This window comes from Dama dama, chromosome 31 (assembly GCF_033118175.1).
Source record: "Dama dama isolate Ldn47 chromosome 31, ASM3311817v1, whole genome shotgun sequence".
NCBI lineage: Eukaryota > Metazoa > Chordata > Mammalia > Artiodactyla > Cervidae > Dama > Dama dama.
In genome coordinates this window covers 8,481,456-8,503,610 of record NC_083711.1, presented here as the reverse complement: position 1 = coordinate 8,503,610, position 22,155 = coordinate 8,481,456, and the positions used below count along the sequence as shown (strand labels likewise).

Below are 22,155 nucleotides of genomic sequence, written 5' to 3'. Positions count from 1 at the left end.
CCCCTAACTGGAGCGGAAGATGGATAGATCGAGCGGGATTGTGGGAGATGTAGTTCTTCCGGAAGTGCGGCGCGCGCAGGACTGCTTCCGGGAGAAGGGTGGGTGGGAAGAGGTGAGGCGGCGAAAAGGAAGCTGTGGCGGCTTCGTAGATGTGTGGGGCTTCTCGTGGCCTGTGGCCGGTGTAGGTGGGGACCTATGACGTCCGAGTGGTTTGGAGGGCGACGCCCCTTGGAATATTGTTTTGAGAAGGGGGAGACGAGTCTGTTTCCCCGAACAGGACCTGGACAGCCTCTTCGGGTCTGCAGCCAGAGATACCCTCTCCGAAATTTCTCAGGAAATTCTACCTTAGAAAGATCTAGTTAACGCAGGTTAGAAAGCTGGTCTTTTATTAGTTCAAGAACCTAGCGAGCAGCTCATTTAGCCAGGTGTCGGTAGTGGGTGAGAACAGTCGAGGACAAAATTAAATTAGGTGTTGTTTCCTGGCTTTAAGTTCAGCTACTGTCGTGGGGGTAATTTACTATTTCTCTCTTCTGTACAGGGAGATAATTTTTTTTTTTTTTTTTTTTTGAAAAGGAAGAGGCATAACCTTGGGGAGTCAGACCTGAGTTGAAAATCCTTTTTGCTTACACTTTGGTTTCTGTTTTTATCTGGCAAATGATTGTACCAGCACATGGTAAATGTGTATTTAGCCCTTCCTTTTGCCAGGCACTGTACTAAATGCGCTATGTACAGTCTTAAAATCCTTATAACAGCCCTCTGAGGTAAGCGCTGTTGTTTTCCCCATTTTACTTATGATGAAATAGTAATTGCATCAAACGTAGTGCCATTTTGTGAAAATTACACAATGTATGTGAACCTCTTTGCATTGTGTCTGCCTGGCACGTTAAGTTTTTTTGTTGTTATGACGATGTCTCCTGAAACAAGCCAGAAATAGGTACTAACCTAGAAAGGCTTCTGAGTAATTGTTGTTCAGTCGTTGCTCAGTCGTGTCCAACTTTTTGTGATGCAATGGACTGCAGTAGGCCAGGCTTCCCCGTCCTTCACCATCTCCTGGAGTTTGCTCAAACTTAGGCCCATTGAGTTTGTGAGCCATCCAACCATCTCATCCTCTGCCGCCCCCTTCTCCTGCCTTCAGTCTCTCCCAGGGTTAGGGTCTTTTCCTGTGAGTTGGCTCTTTGTGTCGGGTGGCCAAAGTGTCAGAGCTTCAGCTTCAGCGTCAGTCCTTGCGATGAAGGTTGATTTCCTTTAGGATTGACTGGTTTGATCTCCTTGCAGTCCAAGGGACTCTCAAGAGTCATCTCTGGCACCACAGTTCGAAAGCACTGATAAAGCATCAGTTCTTCAGTGTTCAGACTTCTTTATGGTCCAACTCTCACTTTGGTACGTGGCTACTGGAAAAACCATAGCTTTGACTATAATTTGCTACCTTCTACTAGGAATGCAGAAAATGGTTTACATTCTGATTCAGGATTTCCTTATAAGCAAACAATGAACATAAAAGAACTCCAGTGTGAAAGAAAATGTTTCTACAAGTTTGAATTCTAGCCAATATTTTAAACATAGCTATAAAAGTGGGGGAAGCACACAGTTTTAGAAACTACCCATACTTATGTAGCACTTTGTATTTTATTCAATACAATGCACTAGTCACAATGTCATTTTCATGTTTGCATCTTATAAGTAACTGTACCTTAGTCCAAGTAGTTAAGTGATTTGATTAAGTAACTAGACTTTGTAAGTTACTGGGACTCTTAAGTCCATTGCTCTTTTCAGAATGTCAGTTTTGTGGTAAGATCCTTTACATGTAGAAAGTGAATTGAAGTCAGCCGAGTAATCAGTAAAGCACACTTTGAACTGCAAAGTGTAAATTACCTAACTGACCTAGGGGATTATTTTCCTTATGTATATGAAACCTGGAGGTAGGCAGTTTCTGGCATTGGTTCAGCTACCAAGAGGTGCTCTACCATCCTCTCTATGTATAGATGTGTGTGTGTGTGTGTGTGTGTGTGTGTGTGTGTGTGTGTATTCTGAATCATTTAAAAGTAATTGCATGTATTATGTTCCTTTACTCCAAAGCACTTCAGTATTTGCTTCATCAAAGCAACGGCATTCTCTTACATTACCATAGCTTTGTTAACAAATTCAACAGATTTAACATAGACAAAATATTATTGAATGTACAGTTTTGTATTCCAGTTTCAACAGTTGTCCTGATGATGTCTGTGAGGGCAACCCATAGACTTTTAAATTAGCAGGTCAAATGAGTGATAAACCAAAGCATTATTGCTCAGTTTAGTTACGGGCAGAAAGAGTTCACCATCGAAAATATAGTTCCCATTTAAAGAGAAAAATACAGGGACATCACTGGTAGTCCAGTGGCTAAAACTCCACACTCCCAATGCAGAGAGCCTGGGTTTGATCCATAATCAGGGAACTAGACCTCACATGCTGCAACCAAGGGCTTGCATGCCTCAAGTAAGACCCAGTGCAGCCAAATAAATATTAGAAAAGAAAACTGTAGTTCTTTTCCTTTTAAAAGGTGTCTGCATACTCTGCAGTCAACAGTCCTAGTGATTATAAGATGTGGTCAGAGGGTAAAATTTAAAGTCAGAATCAAACATAGGTTGACTAGCTTTTTTTTTTTTTTTTTTTAATTTTGATCATGCCGCTTGTGGGCAGTTCTCGAGACCAGGGACTGATCCTGGCCCGTAGCGGTGAAAGCGCTAAATCCTAACCACTGGGCCACCACGGACACCTGGTTAACTCGAAATTTTTATGTGATCTGCTACCTTGCTTATTTAAACTCCATAGACTTTTAAACCTGTTCATTTTCAGTTTAAATTGTTAACCACTTTAAGGTTATGTTATAATTCAAATCAACATGCTTGAACCTCAGTCTGTTCTTTTCCACAAAGTCTTAATTAATCACTTCAAGTTTGTCAGCTGGAATGCAGTATAATCTTGTATAAAAGGGCTGGTTTTAAATTAAAGTCTATTGGCTTTCATGTGTGTAACATGTCCTAGTTTGAAACATCTTTTTTGTAGTTCTGTACTCTTACAATAGAGTTGAGCATTTTGAAACAAATTTCCCCTTAAACCAGGGAGGGTAGAGAGTTGGCACAAATTCCATTAGCTTTAAACTTAGTCAGTAACTGTGTTTCTGAGTGGGTGGAAAATAGATGTGATACTTTAAAAAAGTTATTAACATTTTTTGTTACTTTATAGTTACATTAAATACTTAATGAGCTACTGCAAGAAGCTTGGCACTGCAAAAGTAACTTTTTTTTGTTGTTCTTGGATATAGTTTCAGACTTTGACTGAAGCATGTGAGGGCTGTGTTTTAATTCCATCTGTTTCTTCTTTTTTAAAAAAAGATTCATTTGTTTATTTTGGGCCATGCTGGGTTTTTGTTGCTATGCATGGGATTTATTTAGTTCTCTAGTTGCAGGGGAGAGGTGGGGGGGCACTTACCGTTATGGTAACACAGGCTCTCATCTGTGCGGTCCACTGCATTTCAGAGCCGAGTCAGAGCACTCAAGCTTCAGTAGTTTGGGCTTGTGAGCGCAGTAGTTGTGGTGCAGTGGCTTAGTTGCCCCTTGGCATGGGGATCTTCCTGGACCAGGGATCGAACCTGTGTTCCTTGCATTGGCATGTGGGTTCTTAACCACTAGACCACCAGAGAAGCCCCTCTTTTCTTCCTTCCTTCGTTTCATTTGCTGGTTCTGTGGTAACTGCAAATAAGTTGATTTATTTCCAGTAAGTTGTGGTACTATAGTAACCAAAATCACACCGCCCTGCAGATTGATGGATGGTTCCCTCTGAATTCTAAAGTCACATTTTGTTCAATGATGTTTGCAAATTGTATCTTCTGAAACTACAATTTCCAGAAACACCATGAATCTGCTTTCCTCTGGGTGCCATCTCAATTCATTGTTTTTGGTTTATTTTATTGAAATAGAATTGAGGAACACTATTGTTAGTTTGGTTATATCAGTTCCTTTTTAACTCTGATCAAGGAAGTGTTTATTGTAGACAGTGTCAGTTTTAAAAGAAAGGAAGAGGTAAATGAACTTAATTAATTAGCATAATAAGACTGAAAATCTAGAAGGGTTGGGAAAAAGTAACCTGGAAAAGAGATTCACACTCATTTGAGTATTTTTCCATTCTTCATCTTCCCTAGTGGGTTAACCAGTTATCTAACATCCTAAGGTGGTCAGTAAGGGCCACACACAGGATTTGTGGAAGTTTGCTAATGACAAACTACCCTCCCCAACCCAGGATGCCAGTTTTCATTTTTGGCCTTGAATCAACATAAGGATTTATTGTCACTTGAGCCTGCATTTGAAGACTCTTGCTCCTTGGAAGAAAAGTTATGACCAACCTAGACAGCATATTAAAAAGCAGAGACGTTACTTTGTCCACAAAGGTCTGTCTAGTCAAGGCTATGGTTTTTCCAGTAGTCATTATGGATGTGAGAGTTGGACTATAAAGCTGAGCGCTGAAGAATTGATTCTTTTGAACTGTGGTATTGGAGAAGACTCTTGAGAATCCACTGGACTGCAAGGAGATCCAACCAGTCCATCCTAAAGGAAATCAGTCCTGAATGCTCATTGGAAGGACTGATGCTGAAGCTGAAACTCCAGTACTTTGGCCACCTGATGTGAAGAACTGACTCATTTGAAAAGCCCCTGATGCTGGGAATGACTGAGGGTAGGAGGAAAAAGGGACAACAGAGGATGAGATGGTTGGATAGCATCGCTGACTTGATGGACATGAGTTTGAGCAAGCTCTGGGAGTTGGTGATGGACAGGGAAGCCTGGCATGCTGCAGTCCATGGGGTCACAAAGAGTCGGACACGACTGAGTGACTGAGCTGAACTGAATGCTTTCTGTTCCTTGAAACAATGAATAATGTATATACCTCCAATTGCAGGCTGATAGTGGGGAAAACAGCTGCACATCAGTAGCCTGGGAATCAAGATTTGAATTGTTTTCAGCCCATATAACATTTACCCAACATGTTTATCAAAATCACTGCCTCACAGCCCAACTACTCTATGTTTGCTTTCGTTTTTTTTTTTTTTTTTTTTTTTAGTTATCTCTGTCTTTGGCTGCGCTGGGTCTTAGTTGCTGCATGAGGGATCTTTTAGTTACAGCATGTGGGATCTGGTTCCCTGACTGAGGATCGAACCCGGGACCCCTGCACTGAGAACACAGTCTTAGCCCCTGGACCACCGTGGAAGTCCCCATTCTTGTTTTTTTCTTACCCTTCAAATTTTGTTTCCAGTTTTATTGAGCTGTAATTGACAAAAATTGTATACCTTTACAGTCACCCTTCAAAATTTGTTTCTGGTTTTACTGAGCTGTAATTGACAAAACTTATATAACTTTACAGTGTGTAACTTGGTAATTTGGTATATGTACAAGTATGAAATAATCATCACAATCACACTGATTAACAAATTAACATATCATCACCTCACATAGTTACTGTTATCTTTTCTTTTTTTGATTCCAGCTGCAGGATGGAGAGCCTTCAGCAATCCTTGGGAAACTTAGGACTTCATTTATAGGTAAAGAATTTTAATAAGGGAATTCCCTGGTTATTCAGTGTTTAGGACTCTGCACTTCCACTGCAGGGGGGCCAGAAAAAAAGACTTTTTATCTGGAGTTAAGATCCATTATCTTATTTTTCTCCTATGCATTGAGTTTGTTCAGCAGCAGTTAAAGTCCTGTGTGGGGTTTCCGTGGTAGGTCAGTGGTAAAGAATCTGCCAGCCCATACAGGAGACACAGGTTCGATCCCTGGTCCAGGAAAATCCCACATGCTGTGCAGCAGTTAAGTCTGTGTGCTACAGTTACTGAGCCCATGCTCCGAAACTGCTCAAGCCCACGTCTAGAATCCATACTCTGCAACAAGAGAAGCCACAGCAAAGAGAAGCGAGAGGGGAGCCCTCAATCACCACCAGAAGAGAAAGTCTGCTCATAGCAACAAAGACCCAGGGCAGTCAGTTCAGTTCAGCCCAGTCGCTCAGTCGTGTCTGACTCTTTGCGACCCCATGGACTGCAGCATCCTAGGCTTTCCTGTCTATCACCAACTCCTGGAGCTTGCTCAAACCTCATGTCCATGGAGTCGGTGATGCCATCCAACTATCTCATCCTCTGTCATCCCCTTCTCCTCCTGCCCTCAGTCTCTCCCAGCATCAGGGTCTTTTCCATTCAGTCAGTTCTTCACAAAGAATTGGAGTTACAGCTTCAGCATCAGTCCTCCCAATGAATATTCAGGACTGATTTCCTTTAGGATGGACTGGTTGGATCTCCTTGTAGTCCAGGGGACTCTCAAGAGTCTTCTCCAACACTACAGTTCAAAAGCATCAATTCTTAGGTGCTCAGTTTTCTTTATAGTCCAACTGTCACATCCATAATGACTACTGGAAAAACCATAGCCTTGACTAGACAGACCTTTGTTGGCAAAGTAATGTCTCTGCTTTTTAATGTGCTGTCTAGGTTGGTCATAACTTTCTTTCCAAGGAGCAGATGTCTTAATTTCATGGCTGCAGTCACTATCTGTAGTGATTTTTGAGCCCAAGAAAATAAAGTCTGTCACTGCTTCCATTGTTTTCCCATCTATTTGCCATGAAGTGATAGGACTGGATGCCATGATCTTAGTTTTTTGAATGTTGAGTTTTAGGCCACCTTTTTCGTCCTTCTCTTTCACTTTTATCAAGAGGCTCTTTAGTTCTTCTTCACTTTCTGCCATAAGGATGGTATCATCTGTGTATCTGAGGTTACTGAAAATTCTCCTGGCAATCTTGATTCCAGCTTGTGCTTCATCTAGCCTGGCCTTTCACATGACATACTCTGCATATAGTTAGCAGGGTGACAAAAAAGCAATCAGCTTTTAAAAAATTAAGTAGAATAGCATTAAAATAAAAAACCCAATTAAGAATACATGTTACCAAGGAGGTAGGAGACACTAAAAATTATAAAATATTGCTGGAAGAAATGAAAGAAGACCCAAGTAAAAGGAAAGACATCCTGTATTCATTGATTGGAAGACAATATTATTCAGATGGCAATACTCTCCAAATTAATCTACAAGTTAAATTCCTTTCAAAATCTCAGTCAGCCTTTTTGAAAAAAGTTGACGAGGTTATCCTGAATTTACATGGCAAGTCAAAGTACACAGAGTAGGGACTTCCCAGGTGGTCTGGTAGTTTAGACCCCACACTCCCAGCTCCCAGTGCGGGAGACCTGGGTTTGATCCCTGGTCAGGGATTGCACGTGCCACAACCAAGACCTGATGCAGCCATACATATGTATGTTAAATGGAACACAGAATATAAAAAACAGTCTTGAAAAAGAAGAACAAAAGTGAAGAGTCACACTTCCTTATTTCAAAAGTCACTACAAAGCTACTGTAATCAAGGCTTTGTGGTACTGGCATAGAATAGACAATGAATGTAGAATATCAATGAAATGTAATTGAAAGTTGAGAAATGAACTCATGCATTTTTGGTCAATTGATTTTTGACAAGGGTGCCAAGACAAATGGGAAAAAAATGGGCTTTTTAGTATGTGGTGCTGGGACAACTGTATATCCACTTGCAAATGAATGAAGTTGAACCCTTGCTTCACATTATATTAAAAAATTAACTCTGGAGAAGGCAATGGCACCCCACTCCGGTACTCTTGCCTGGAAAATCCCATGGACGGAGGAGCCTGGTAGGCTGCAGCCCATGGGGTCGCTGAGAGTCAGACATGACTGGGCAACTTCACTTTCACTTTTCACTTTCATGCATTGGAGAAGGAAATGGCAACCCACTCCAGTGTTCTTGCCTGGAGAATCCCAGGGACAGGGAAGCCTGATGGGCTGCCGTCTGTGGGGTCTCACAGAGTCGGACATGACTGAAGCCACTTAGCAGCAGCAGCAGCATGTGAGAGTAAAAGCTACTAGTTTTTGCAGTTGTCATGTACGGATGTGAGAGTAGGACCGCAAAGAAGGCAGAGCACTGAAGAACTAATGCTTTTGAACTGTGGTGCTAGTGAAGACTCTTGAGAGTCCCTGGGTCTGCAAGAAGATCAAACCAGACAGTCCTAAAGGAAATCAGTCCTGAACATTCATAGGAAGGACTGATGCTGAAACCAAAGTTCCAATCCTTTGGCCACCTGATGTGAAGAGCCGATCCATTCATTAATAAAAAGAAATTTAACATACACATAAAAAGAAATTTAACTCAGTTTTAAAATGAGCAAAGATTTGAATACCACATTTCAACCAAGTGAAAGTGTTAGTCACTCAGTCATGTCCAACTCTCTTTGTGACCCCATGGACTGTAGCCCTCCAGGCTCCTCTGTCTGTGGAATTCTCCAGGCAAGAATACTGGAGAGGGTAGCCATTCCCTTCTCCAGGGGATTTTCCCTATCCAGGGCTTGAACCCAAGTCTCCTGTGTTGCAGGCAGATTCTTTACCATCTGAGCCACCATGGAAGCCCATTTCACCAAAGAAGACATACAAATAACCACCAAAACATTAAAGGATGCAGGTGGGGCTCAGGAGTTAGCACTTTTAAGAAGCTTAGCCAGGGACCTACCAGGTTAACAGACAATTTTAGGATTAGGATTGCTATTCAGGTGGATTGGTACAGTTTTGAAACCAGGGGCATCCTGTGGGCTCCTGGGCATGGAGACTTCTGTCTCTCATTTCTTGTAGGCAAGACTCCAGCCTCCATGACCTTCCCTGAGTTCCAAAGAGTGGATTTGAACAGTTGCTAATCAAAGTGAGGAGCAGCCAAGAAGCCAGCTGAGGCAAGATTAAAGGGACCAGAGAACTCATCAAGGTCAGGAGACCCACTACCTGTGACCCTGCGCATACCGCCCCCCCCCCCCCCCCCGAAGTGTTTTTATAAAACTCAACAAATCCTTCCGGGTTATGACACATAGTTTTTCAAGCCAGGGCCTTCTGTGCCCTCCTTTACCTGGCAGAGCAGTAAGACTCTCCTTTTCTAGTTCACCCAAACTCTCTTTGAGATTTGATTTGGCACAGGTGCAAAGAGGCAGAATTTTTGGCATTATAAAGCAGGTGGCATGCTTTCTGACACAAAGTGTGGGAAATTCTGTATTAAGTGACTTCTTGCTCTATGTGAAAGTATTTTGTATGTAAGTTTGATGCATTTTATAAGATTAAAAGTAAGCTTGATCTATTTAAAAAATTATACAAATTCATCTTTTTATGGTAACAGGAGTTGTATCTTTCGGGGGAATAGTTTTATCGACTGTAATTCATATGGCACACAATTCACCATTTTTGAGTACAGTCCAGTGGTTTCGGTGTGTTCATGGGGTGGTGCAACCATGTTCACACAATCGATTTTACTATGTTCTTGTTACCCCGAGACACTGCGCAGGTCATCATCTCCAAAGACCTCTATTCCCATAGCCCTGGGAGACTATTAATCTCCTCTAAGGATTTGCTTGTTCCAGACATTGCACATAAATGGAATCTTAAATGTGCAGTCATGTGACTGGCTTCTTTCACTTAGTATAATGTTTCAAGTTTGATCCATGTTGCAACCAGTACTTATTTCCTTTTTATGGCAGAGTAATATTTCATTGCAGGGATAGTCTACATTTACTTGATTCGTTATCTAATGGACATTTAGATTATTTTTGGTTACAGCCTTGTGGTTAATATACATGGCTTGAGAAAGAATGACTAGAAGACTGTCTAACAGTGTAGGGATGGAGGCGGCAAAAATTGTGTATTAGATAATTGGTAAAAAGCAGTTTAGGCAGATAAAAAAGGTAAGAGGAACTGTCAGCATAATGTGAACTTCAAGAAACAACTGGAATGTTATTAGTCTTCCCAAACCTCTTGCAGCTGCGTCAGTCACCTGACCTTTGGAGCTGGGCCTTTGTCAAATCAGGGCCTCTGAGCATAGGAATCCTTGTCATGTGGGGCATCCACCATCATATGAGGCAACACAAAGCTGTGTCCTAGTCTCTTTACCCCAGGCGGTTAGAGCAGGGTGTGATCTAGACTTGACCAGTCAGATGATCCTGCCTGGGCAAGTGACCCAGAGACTGAGGAAGTCAGGGTGCACTTCAGTCGTGGAAACGGTGGCAGACTGAATGCTCACTGAAGCGAGGCCGAGGGAACCTGACTTGGCCGTGACACCCACATCCTTGCAGGTCTTCCCCTGGGCAAGACTTTGGCTATGGTTCTGAATGCTCAGCACGGGAGCGAGTAGCCAAGAAAACTCTGGTGAAAAAAAGTAATGAGGGACTAGCTACACCAGTTACTAAATGGCATATTGTACTGGAGTTACTTAACTCAACTTGGCACATTACTTAACTTTACTTAGCACAACTCTGGCGATCTCAGTTCCCCAACCGAGACTGAACCTAGGACCTTGGCAGTGAAAAGTGATGAGTCCTAACCACTGGACTGCCAGGGGATTCCTTGTACTTGAGTTATTTTTAAAAGTTTGTATAGTAGTTAATGGTAAAACATTTAAGAGGGTACATTTAGAGGCTAAAATCTTTTAAAAATTATTGTAACATTCCTCTTTAGAGTATCTGGCTTACCCATCACTTTGAAACTTTGATACTTGAATGCTTTGACTGTTGTGTGTAACCAGCACAACTGATTAAAGTCGTGCTGATAAACTGATAAAACAACTGATAAAACTGATTATCTCATATCTTTAAACCTGAACACAATGTAGGGGCTCATTTGTTTTAATCCTGCTTACACAAATAGAAACAGAGACATTAAGGACAAACATCTGTATTTATTTCATTAACAAAAGAATTTAACATCTTGTTTTCACCCTTCCATGTGTTGCCTCTATGCATTGCCTCTTTCATAAGTTAAATGACCTTTTCTCGAGTATCATTTTAAACCAATGGCTGTGCATACACTCAACATGTCCAAATACTGTTTATCACAAACTAGACAGCAGCACACCCTAAGTGACTCCTTTGTCCTTTCAGTATCATCCCTGCTACTTTTTTTTGGTTCTGTCAACCAGGTATTTCTGACACATTTTGATTCTTCCTGTCTGAAGATATTGGATCAGCTGCCTTCCATGGAGTCTAGGTTCCTTTTTGTGGGGATTAGTGTCTAAATAAGGGTTGGAAAATTATATTTCTTAAGTCACAAACGGATTGATTTTTCTAATTTACATCTTGGTACCAGCTTCTATTTTTGTTATAGGATGTGATTTTATCAACTAATAACATTTTGCTTTGTATCTTCCAACTTTCTAAAAACTTCATAGGACAGTGTTTGGCATGTACATAATAGGCACTTAATTATGTTGAGTGATCTCCCTAGAAAAAATGAATCGACTGTGCAGCAAAGGTACCTGTGTGAACTGATGCACCTGGAACAGCGTGTGACGGCAGCTGCTGCCTGCAGTCAAGGAGAGGGAGGGCAGTGCTGGCCAGCGGCCTGGGGACCCTGCAGGTACCAGCGGCAGTGAAGAGGGCCTCTCTGAAGGCGCCTCTGCCTTTCCATCTGACACTGTGTTTCTCCTCACCCTCTACTCTTTCCCATTCTGAGGCCAGAGTTTACTATCTTCTCTATGTAAACTACTCTAAGGGTCTTGTACTGCTGAGGTTTTGGGTTTAAACTCCAAGGGAGGACTTGTACAGGGCTTCCAGGTACCTTCATAAGGTGCCCATTGCTGGGCAGGCAGAACTTTTAAGCCCCTTTGAAAGTGACTCAGAAATTTAAGGCTGACTGGCTAGCTGCCTGTGGGCCTGGTGGCCATTCCGTTTGCTCAGCTGTGACAGAAATGTGCTCCTGTTTGTAGGGTCATGTGCATATGCCCAGTATGTGAACCTAGACCTCCCAGTTCCAGAACTGCATATCCAGACTGGAAATGACTGGCCAGGGAGGGAAAACATGTGGTTCCTTTAAACGCTTTACTAGTCTGAGTAGATTGCCTTCCATCCTGCCAAACTGTGAAGCTGAAATCTGGGTATCATAGAAACTGTCAATTATTAGAGGAATGAGTAATTGATACTTCAAAGCACAGAGAACACTATCCCTCAATGGGAGCTACCCAGAAATTTTATGATACCAACTTATGATCAGAATAATTTGAGAAGTCTCAATTCAAATTAGTACAGATATACAATATGGGGACGACATACTAACTTATTATAGTTGTTAGCTCTTTGAAAAAGAAAAGACTAAGTTTTGGTATCATACTTGGCTGAGAGTAAAAGGAATTCTGAAGGCCTAGTTTGATTATGAACAAGAAGGCCCCAAACAGGTAAAACCTAAAAGACCACTGGAGGCAATACATAGATGTCTCACACATCTTTTAGGCTGAGTCCATGATAGAAAGTCACCCTGCAGCACCTCCAATGCTCTCAAAGCTGTCTCCATTCCTGGGTGATGATGCTTCATTCCTCTTTGACCCAACAGATTTTGCCATTTTCTCCAAGCCGTACAGCTCCACTGGCCACCAGCTGGAGGGCCGAGGGAAATATTTTATGTTCCGCTAATTTTACTCTCTCAGATAGACTTTCAACAGTGTCACCCCTCTTCACTGGAACGGCTTCCTGTAAGATAATTTGACCAGCATCTACATCTTCCTGGAAAAGAAAGCAGAAGTTTTGAACGTTACCTCTGGCAATTGCAACTGACATTTAAATACTAATCATGAGCCATACTCACAGCTACAAAGTGCACAGTGCACCCGGTGATTGTGACCCCAGCGTCCAGAACTTGTTCATGGGCATTTGAACCCTTAAATGAAGGGAGCAAGGATGGGTGGATATTGAGCATTTTCCCTGGAAATTAATTAAAATGTGGTCAGAATCTGGAATGTATACTTTCCTGTCTAGAATCAGGAGTCACACAGGAGCAAGCTTTCTTTAGGTTGGGTGTTTTCATTGTCAAGGAGAGAAATGAGGAAAAGTGAAATACACGTTCTCATCCAAGGAGGCCCTGGGAGCAGCAGGTTTCTGCCTTGCACAGATGAAGACACAAAGATGGACTCTGAACAGGTGCCGGCAGTGACTCAAAGCTGGATGGGAAGGGGTCTACTCTGGCTCATAGGGCTCTTGACATTAACAGCAGATCCTGTGTAATCTGACATAGTGCCTTCTTTGCCATTTTCTGGCAATGGTTCACACTTCTAAACAAGGAAAAAAGTCTCCTCCCAGTATTTATCCAGAAGATGAAATATTACATTTGTATTAATGTGAAAGCAACCTAAGCTATCTTAGAAAACATAATTATAGCACACCAAAGAAAACTGATGAAGGATAATAAGTCTATCACTGGGTCATTCTCTGGGCTAAAGGCAAAGGAAATTCAATTATTATGTATGTCAAAATAAAATGTCATAGTAGATCTCTCATGACTGGGATGGTTTGGTAAGTTAACAACCCTAGAGTCATTTTCAGTTGATTTCTCAATGTGGTATCAAACAGTTTTTTGCTTACCATTCCATTTTCTGACGAAGGAGCCAGACAAAATTCTCATGAATCCTGCAAGACAGACTATGTCTGTGGAGAACTCTTCAAGGACTTCGTCAACTGCAGTGTCAAATGCTTCACGATTTTTATATAATTTATGATTAATTACCTAGATGAGAAACAGGTAAGTACCATCTATCTCCAACAAATTAACCAAAAATAATTTAAAATCCAACCTATAAATAGGCCACATTGACCATCTGAAGACACATGTGATGTCAAGAATGAAGGAATGAACCGGAATGGAAAAGCAAGCCTAGTAGCTACCCCAAATCCAGATGTCATAAGAACACCTAGGGGCAGATTATGAGCTTGAATAATCTGTAAAGATACTTTTCAAAGTAACTTACTCTGGTGGGAATTCCGGCTTTTTCTGCTTTATCTAAGCCAGCCACTGCAGCTTTGTTGGAGATCACAACAACAATGTGTGCCAAGCTACTTGGTTCCCTAGTGCTGTCTATGAGAGCTTGGAGGTTTGATCCTGAAAAAAGGCAGAAAAACACAGGTGAAGGCATGTTTCTTTAAAAGGTTTATATACTTCAAATAGAGAATGGTCAAGATTTTTTAATAAAAATGTCTTGGAAAAGACTGGCAAAATATGTGAGGCTTTTACATTTCCTTCCTCTTGGAATAATGGATTAGTATCTCATGAAGACATAAGCACAAAATATAATTTAGCATAGCAGTAGAAACAGTTTAACACGTTAGAACTGAAGGATGAGGAACAAGGTGCTTAAACAAACAAGAAAAAAACCCGAACACTTTCACGAAGAATAAACCACTATGACTGACCCCTTATAATCATTTCTTTGCTTTACCATCAACTTAGGTCTAAAGTATACTGAAACCTTAAAATGGACTTGTAAAGCATTTATATTTCTGAGCAAGTAATTTAAAGAAAGAATCCGATACGTACTTATGAACCTATTGTATATTTACAAGAATGTTCATAGCAAAGTCACTTAAAACAGTGGTGGGAACTGATGGGTGGTCCAGCGGTCAGGACTCTGTCCACTTACTGCCAAATGCCTGGGTTCAACCCCACAAGCCAAAAAATCATGCTGTATCCATCCATATGAGAGAAAACAATGCTCTTATTACTTTACTCCTCTGCCCACAAGAGGCAAATGAAAATTTTGTACTAAATTACTGTTGACAATTAAAAAAAGCCTCAACCAGCTTCAACTATAGAGCTATAATCGAAAAGTTGCAATTCGCATTCTCTCTAGAAGAGCTTCTCTCTCTTCAACCATCTTGCCAACACCCTCTAATTTTCTTTAGAAGGTGTCTAAAATGCCTGAGAAAAGTGGAAGGACTGAGGATGCAGAAAAGCTAACACTCCTTAAAAATATCCAGCCCCACTCTACTAACAGTGTTCTCACAGTTGGAGGTTTTTTTAGGGGGAAGAATGGGAGAAAAGGAAGAGCATTTCTACAGCTCTGTAGTAAAGAGGGAGCCACGTCTCACCTGTCCCAGAAATTAAGACAGCTACTCTTGCCTTTTTTGGTTGAACAGAGAAATGATTTTTCAGGGTTCCATTCTCCAATACTGATCCATTTATTTGCATGGTTTCAATCAGATGCTCGACTTTCACACGAGGAGAACCTTTGGTGCAGACATACCCAATAAGTAAATCAAGAACAACTGTGAATTAACAGTAATATGGAAAGAGAAGTGTTTTAAAAACACTTTAGAACACTGTTATTTTATTCTGAAAATAAGATACGCAGGATTAAAACAAACAGTAAGTTTGTTTTACTTATCATTACTCACTCACAGAAACTTCCTGAAGGCGGACACTGCCCACTTCAACTAAAAGCTACAGCACTGTATCTAAAGTGGATATATTAGTGCCTGCCAGTGTTCTCTCCCTTTTCCTGTAAATCTTCCATCCACACTAGTGCTATGACCTCTCAGCTTCAAGGGTAGGCATGTGACCAAGCAAGACCATTCAAAGGTTTGATAAAGGATGTTGAGAAAGAGAGGGCCTCTCTTAGTGCAATGTGAGTTGAAGGATGTGGGCTCAAGACATCTTACGGCTATTTGGAGAGCCTGCCTGAAAATGAAACCTACACAATAAAGGAATGAAAGGCAAAATTAACATCCTGACATCTCTGTTAGAGAATCTGAGTGGGTTTTCTGCCATTCTGCCAATTTCTAGTACTTCTTGAGTTGTGCCACAAAGCAGAGCCTAAACCAAGGCCTCGAGTGAGAGATTACTTTGGGAAGCGATCCCAGGGAATGATGATGGGGAAGACTCTTATACTGAGTGTGTTATTCAGCTGGTCACCGCTGTGGGCAACTTGGGCTTGATCCCACTGGGACCCTCAAAGGAGCCATGTAGACAGACTGTGCCTAGAACCGCTCCCTCCTTCTGTTTCTCAAGTGGGTGCTGACTCATTCTCTCTCACCCCACTGATCAAGGGTTGCTTCCTGCAGGGTGTGGTTATGCGTGTGACTGCTACACACAGGGGTCAGACCCTGAGGCAGAAATGAAGAGACGCGTGGCACTACTGGCTGGTATGTCTCCATGTGACAGCTGTGTAAAGATAGTTGCCATAGTAATGGCTTGGAATAAAAGCCGGGCAGAGCTCCTAAGGCAGGGCACAGATACATTGAAGGCTGCAGATCTAAGAGCCACTGAGTCAGGAACAGGTTACCTTCGGGACACGCAACCACTCTGCCGATCACCCAGGCTTCTTCCTGGTGCTGCTCAATATCCTGCAGAGTCTGCTTCACCAGGTCCTCTGATACCACGAGGGCAGCCCCAATCCCACAGTTAAATGTTTTGGCCATCTCCTCTTCAGAGAGGTGGCCTTCCTGCTGTAACCATGAGAAGATCCTGGGGACCCTCCAGGTCTGGGCATCTGAAAACACGCAAGAGTTGTTCCTTAACCTACTGTTGACCCAAAGTATAAAAGCACGCACATTTACAAAGCTGTGGAAATTAAAACCAGAATGGCTATTTTATATAAGGTGAAACTACTAACTGGCCTTTCAGAAGCTTTCTGGGGATCCATCTGTACTAAGGCATTAAGAATACTTTTGTGTCACATTTGGCCAGTAATTGAGCAAATTTTTTGAGCAATTTTTTGCTCAATTAGTTTTGTGCTGCATTAACTAAATAGATCCTCAGAAATCCCCTGATGAAACAGATGCTCTAATGGGGCTGAATTCCAGTAAAGGCTGGCATACTACCCTTCTGAGAATGTCTGGTTGGGTCTTAGTGATGACCAAAACACACCCTAAGTTTGATGCAAAACTAGTGGCTTATACACAGACTAGAGGAAATACAGATACTACTGTATAAAACTTATGCTATATAGAAAGTTTAAGAGCAATACTCTGCCCCTCTGCATTTATTTTAAAATTTAGGGAACCCCCTGTCAGTCCAGCGGTTAGGTCGTGCCAGGTTCAATTCCTGTTAAGGAACTAAGATCATGCAAACTGCGCAGTGGGGCCAAAAAATAAAACAAAAACAACAAACAAACTAGACTTAGGTCTGTTTAAAAAACCTTTTTTTTTTTTGCCCCACTGCATGGCTTGCAGGATCTTAGTTCCTGGACCAGGGACTGAAACGAAGCCACCACAGTGAAGTGCTGACTCATAACCACTGGATCACCAGGGAATTCCCAACCAATAAGTTTCTTGAAATAGCAATCTTCACTTATTGTCTCTGTATCTCTGCTATCATCCCTTGTGCCAATAATCTGGGGGGTGGAATCTACCCTCTCAAGTTGCTTTTTGACATTGCTAACCAGTGTCATGTTGAAAACTCTGGAGTTGATACTTTCACATGGTTTACTCCCTGATTCAGACTGTTTTTTTTTTTTTTTTACAGAAATTCTACCTCTGCCAAACTTTAAGACAGATAGAACACTCTTGTGGCTGTAACTGTTACTATCATATGGTGCATATGAGCACCAATTTTAACTTCCCACAGAAATATTGCAATGAACATGTCAAAGACTTAAAACACTGTATTCTCATTCCCTATTCAAATCTATTCTTCTCCTGTGCTATGCACCCACTAAGAAACCTGGGACTTCTTTTTTCATGCTAAGCACACAATGATTCTTCTGTCTCTCTTCCCGATGCCTTGGTTTGGGTCCTCTTTATCCCGCACATGGACTATTTAATAACTACCACTTCCCTTTCCCTCCCAGCAAGTTCCCGATTCCATCTTGACAGAGCTTAAGCTTACCAACCCCCTGAAGAATGTGCTTAGAAAACTTCATCTGACATAAGTCAATTACAGGGCTGTATGCCTTATAAACATGGCCAATAAAGTGAAAAGATGTGGTAAAGGGTCAGTCCTATTTTTTCCACAAGAAGCCCCAATGATGAATAATTTCTGGGTATAATCCTATGTGTATTTAAACTACCCAAAGAGTTTCCTTCCATAATGTATTTTTTCTCCTCATAGTTTTCTGAGCAAAATTTCTTTTTAGTGATCTTACCTAAATTCACCCCCAATTTCTGAGGGAGGACTCTGGGGATGTTTTCCAGTAATCCTCCACCAGTAATATGCGCAACAGCCTTAACACGTCCTGAACGCAGGACAGGTAACAGCGAGTGGCTGTAGATCCTGGTTGGGGTTAGAAGTAAGTCACCTGTATATTGGGAAGATAAGATAAAAACTTAAGTCTATGAAATGAAACCAGAGCATACATAAAAAATAATTCTGAAACAAAGAAGGACTGTGACCCTGCCAGATACACCTGTTCTATAACAATATCTAAGCAGCCAAACCACAGGGTAAGTATTAATAATTTGTTCCATTCTAACTTTAAGTAATGAAAGCAGCCTAACCCTAGTGACTGGTTGCTCAGACATTTCCAAGTAGGAGAGTTTAAATGTGAGTATGTGTACCTAAGGTCTGGTTACCACAGCCATCAGGTGCTGGAGAAGAGTATTGGAGGGAAGATTTTGCTACAATTTTCCTCACGAGGCTGAATCCATTGCTGTGAAGACCAGATGAAGCAATTCCAATAACAACATCCCCTTCCGTGATTCTTTCCAGGTGAGGAAGTTTTTGACCCCGCTCCATGGCGCCAATGGCAAAACCAGCTAGATCATACTCTCCAGGAGCATACATGTCAGGCATCTCTGCCGTTTCACCTCCTGGCAGAAAGAGAAAACAAGAACAAAGGAATCACTGAATGTTTATACACCTGTCTAGGAAGTAGTGACACCAGCTACTCTTCATATGGACAATTAAACAGAAGCTGTATTCTGCAAACATTCAGAAAATGTTCTCTAAGGGCCATCTAACAGAACTCTCAACCAAGCATGATTTCAGGGGAAACGGCACTAATTTCTGCAAAGGGTGAATATAGCCTCCAAACATTGGTATTTTTATAGAATGAATGCTCAGTTGGACATAACACCATTTCTCTAGCAGTTTAGTTTCAGAAATGCTTTCACCTACATTTGATCTTTACAATCACTCCATGTTCCAATAATGGTACAGGCTTAGAAGAGTGATTTAATCAGGCCTGTCTAACTGTAAATGCCCTGGCCTAATAAACACATCAAGTTCACATTACCACCGTTATATAAAGACAGGGTCTAGGCAGGCAGATTTAAATCAGGAACGGTTCTAAAAGATGGTTGAAAGGCAATTTTGGCTTTTGGGATAGGCCTGTCCACAGAAATGGGGATGTAAAAAGGTAGTTTTGTTCGCTGGTCAACCTACAAATTTATCTTGTTAAAACCCTCACATATGTACTCCAGCAATAGTTCTATAAACCGTGGGTACATTTTATCCTCAGTGTCATTTCTGTGGGAAATTAAGGCTTAAGTTAAAGAGTCAGAACGCCAGGAACTGACCTGCCTCTGCTGCAGGGCCGTCAGGAGGAAACAAGCCCCTACCCTGTCTGTCCGGGAGGCCACTAAGAGACACAGGAGTCAAACGGGGGCCACGGATCAGGGGGAAGACAAGCCCTGGCTGATGGTGTCGAGTGTGAGTCTGACCCTCGAGGGGAGGGTTTGGGGGCACCAAGGTCTAAGTTTTCCTTAGCTGGTACTGTCTATTATTTTGTTTGCCTCATCGTGTGGCACACAGTTTGTCTTGCTAGCTATACTGGTCACCAATCAGGCTTATACGCAGGGCTGAAACGCAGTAAGGGTGCGTGATTAAAATGGAAGCACATACCGAGGAGAGCACATCCAGCCTTTCTACAAGCTTGGGCAATCCCAGCGATAACAGCTTCAGTCATACGGAGGTCAAGTTTTCCACAGGAAAAGTAATCAAGGAAAAAGAGGGGCTCTGCTCCTTGTGCAAGAATGTCATTTACACACATTGCAACCAAATCCTGACCAACGGTGTCATGTTTATTGCACTGCTGGGCAATCTACCAAAGGGTATAAACATACACATTAGAGAGTAAATGCCAAACTGTATCTTGTCAATTATCAGAGAAGGCTAACAAATAATGACTTTTGGCTAGTGCTATGAACACCTAAAGACAAAAGAACACTAAATTTTGATAAGCTACTTGGTCCAAAATTATTCTCTTTTGTCCCATATATACTCTCAAAGACACTGCATTATTAGAAACATGTAGCCATTGTAGCAACACAATATTTGGTATGGTTATCATTAGTGCATATATGTCAAGAGGAGAAAGATATTTGATACATAGTACATTCGTATCTTTCACAAAAGGCCTTTATTCACATAAGTGTCTGATTACCTTCAGTTTCGTCCCAACGCCATCTGTTCCACAGGCCAGAAGAGGATCAGTGAAACCAGCTGCTTTCAAATCAAAAAGACCAGCAAAACCTCCAAGATCAACATCACAGCCTGTTGGAAAGAAAATTTATTTCTTGCTGTATTTCAACAGCAAAGGATTGATCAAGAAAGCAGATATTGAAGGGGCAGACACATCCTTTTGAGTTTAAGATCATGGATAAGAAATGCTTTCCCTACTATTAGAGACAAGAAAGCAGAAGACTTATGAATTTGGCTTAAAGAGGACAAGACTTAGAGCAACTTGGCATTAGTCTGGGACATTGTCTTCAGTTAATTACAAAGCCCCAATCAATACACAATGTTTGTCATGGCTGGTGAACTAGGCAAGGACAGGATCTGACTTACCTGGTCTAGAGGTGGCCTTTGCTAAAGGTTTAATTTTCTGGACCAGCATATTACCAGCTGCAATGTCTACCCCAGATTCCTTGTAAGTCAGGCCCCTAAAAAGTTCAAAAAATAAACTAAGACATCACCAGGGAAAAATTATTTTAACTTAAAAATATTATTTAAAGCAGAAGATATTCACTAGATATTCATATCAGATTCCCCTAATATGCTTGGCCCCATCCAGAGATTTTGATTTGGCTGGTCTAGGGCAGGTCCTAGGAATTGAAATGTGTTTAAACAACCTCCCCAGTTGGTAATTACTATTTGGAACTACTTCTCTAATTTAACTATTTCTTCCAGAAGTACCTGTCAGAGGCAGGTAAATATATCAACATTTGGCCACAACCCTTCTCTGTTCAATTTTGGTATGGGAAGGGAAAGATACCAAAACTGAGTCGAAAAAGTGAAAATTAGGAGGATAAAAACTCTAGAAAGAAATCCCTTAATAATGAAACTGAGTTCTTACTGCAATAACAGATAATTGTATCAGTTTTCTTATAAAGACTATAAGAAATAATTTAAACTCAAAAAAGAAAAAAAAAAAAACCCCAAAACACAACACACCCCTACACCAAAACCCCACCGAAACCAGGTAATGATATTCAATGCATTATTTCCATCTTTATAATACTGCCAACAAGCTGGAGCATTCCATTTAGTGCTCATTTGCTCAGTCCTGTCTGACTCTTTGTGACCCCATGGACTGTAGCCCACCAGGCTCCTCTGTCCATGGAATTCTCCAGGCAAAAACAGCAGAGTGGGCAGCCATTTCCTTCTCCAGAGGATCTTCCTGACCCAGGGATTGAAAGTGTCTTCTATGTCTCCTGCATAGTAGGCATATTCTTTACCCACTGAGCCATCGGGGAAGCCAGTCATGTTAAATGGCACTGTGACTTTGGTAGTCTAGCCTTACGAAAACAACTCTGGCCTAGTGGGATTCAGGGATACAGGAAGAAATACCTCCAGTTTTATTAGAAACAAGATGCCAGGGAACAAGCAGATTTGAGAATTCTGGCAGCTAACTACAAAAAAGTTGGCAGTTCAGGGTCACAGAAGGATAGGAAATGAAGTTCCACTGATTAGAAATAGGTCATTTCAATAGGATCTAATTTCTTTTTTTAAAATGTGGACCATTTTTAAAGTCATTATTGAATTTGTTAGAATACTGCTTCAGTTTTTTGGACACAAGGCATGTGGGATCTTAGCTTCCTGATCAGGGATCAACCCTGTGTACCCTCCTGCACTGGAAGGTGAAGTCTCAACCACTGGACCACCAGGGAAGGCCCAGAATCTAGTCATTTTAAAAGTTAAAAAAATCAAATTTTAGCATGTTATTTTTATGTTAAATTAAAACAATTCAATTATATAAAGTTATCTGCCTATCGGAATAGCTGTATATGACAGTAAGTGAAGTTATGAAATATACTTCAGTAATATAAATGCAGTGACCAAATGAAATGGTAAAAGTTATAGTATAATCAAAGCTGTAAAGATAACCAATATTTTCATCTCAAAT

At 41.3% G+C, this 22,155-nt stretch overlaps 1 protein-coding gene and 1 long non-coding RNA gene across 11 annotated transcripts in view; one reads left to right on the top strand and one right to left on the bottom strand.

Annotated features, from left to right (window-relative positions):
• The first annotated feature begins 111 nt into the window (after nt 1-111).
• On the top strand, nt 112-9,742 carry LOC133050185 (uncharacterized). Its single transcript, XR_009691546.1, has 4 exons — nt 112-368; nt 1,276-1,380; nt 5,518-5,572; nt 8,712-9,742. It is a non-coding gene; the product is annotated as an uncharacterized LOC133050185 (long non-coding RNA).
• Nucleotides 9,743-10,771: 1,029 nt separating this feature from the next.
• The window catches only part of GART (phosphoribosylglycinamide formyltransferase, phosphoribosylglycinamide synthetase, phosphoribosylaminoimidazole synthetase), a 28,086-nt gene continuing 16,702 nt past the window's right edge, over nt 10,772-22,155 (bottom strand). For all 10 annotated transcript variants that reach the window (XM_061134359.1, XM_061134360.1, XM_061134351.1 and 7 more), the window contains 11 exons: nt 20,598-20,692; nt 20,194-20,303; nt 19,653-19,851; nt 18,368-18,619; nt 17,956-18,108; nt 16,156-16,362; nt 14,963-15,100; nt 13,846-13,976; nt 13,463-13,604; nt 12,690-12,805; nt 10,772-12,607 (listed from right to left, as the gene is read on the bottom strand). In XM_061134359.1, the coding sequence (XP_060990342.1) occupies nt 12,416-12,607; nt 12,690-12,805; nt 13,463-13,604; nt 13,846-13,976; nt 14,963-15,100; nt 16,156-16,362; nt 17,956-18,108; nt 18,368-18,619; nt 19,653-19,851; nt 20,194-20,303; nt 20,598-20,692 (1,735 nt within the window). In that variant the 3' untranslated portion in view covers nt 10,772-12,415. The remainder of the gene's footprint in view (nt 12,608-12,689; nt 12,806-13,462; nt 13,605-13,845; nt 13,977-14,962; nt 15,101-16,155; nt 16,363-17,955; nt 18,109-18,367; nt 18,620-19,652; nt 19,852-20,193; nt 20,304-20,597; nt 20,693-22,155) is intronic.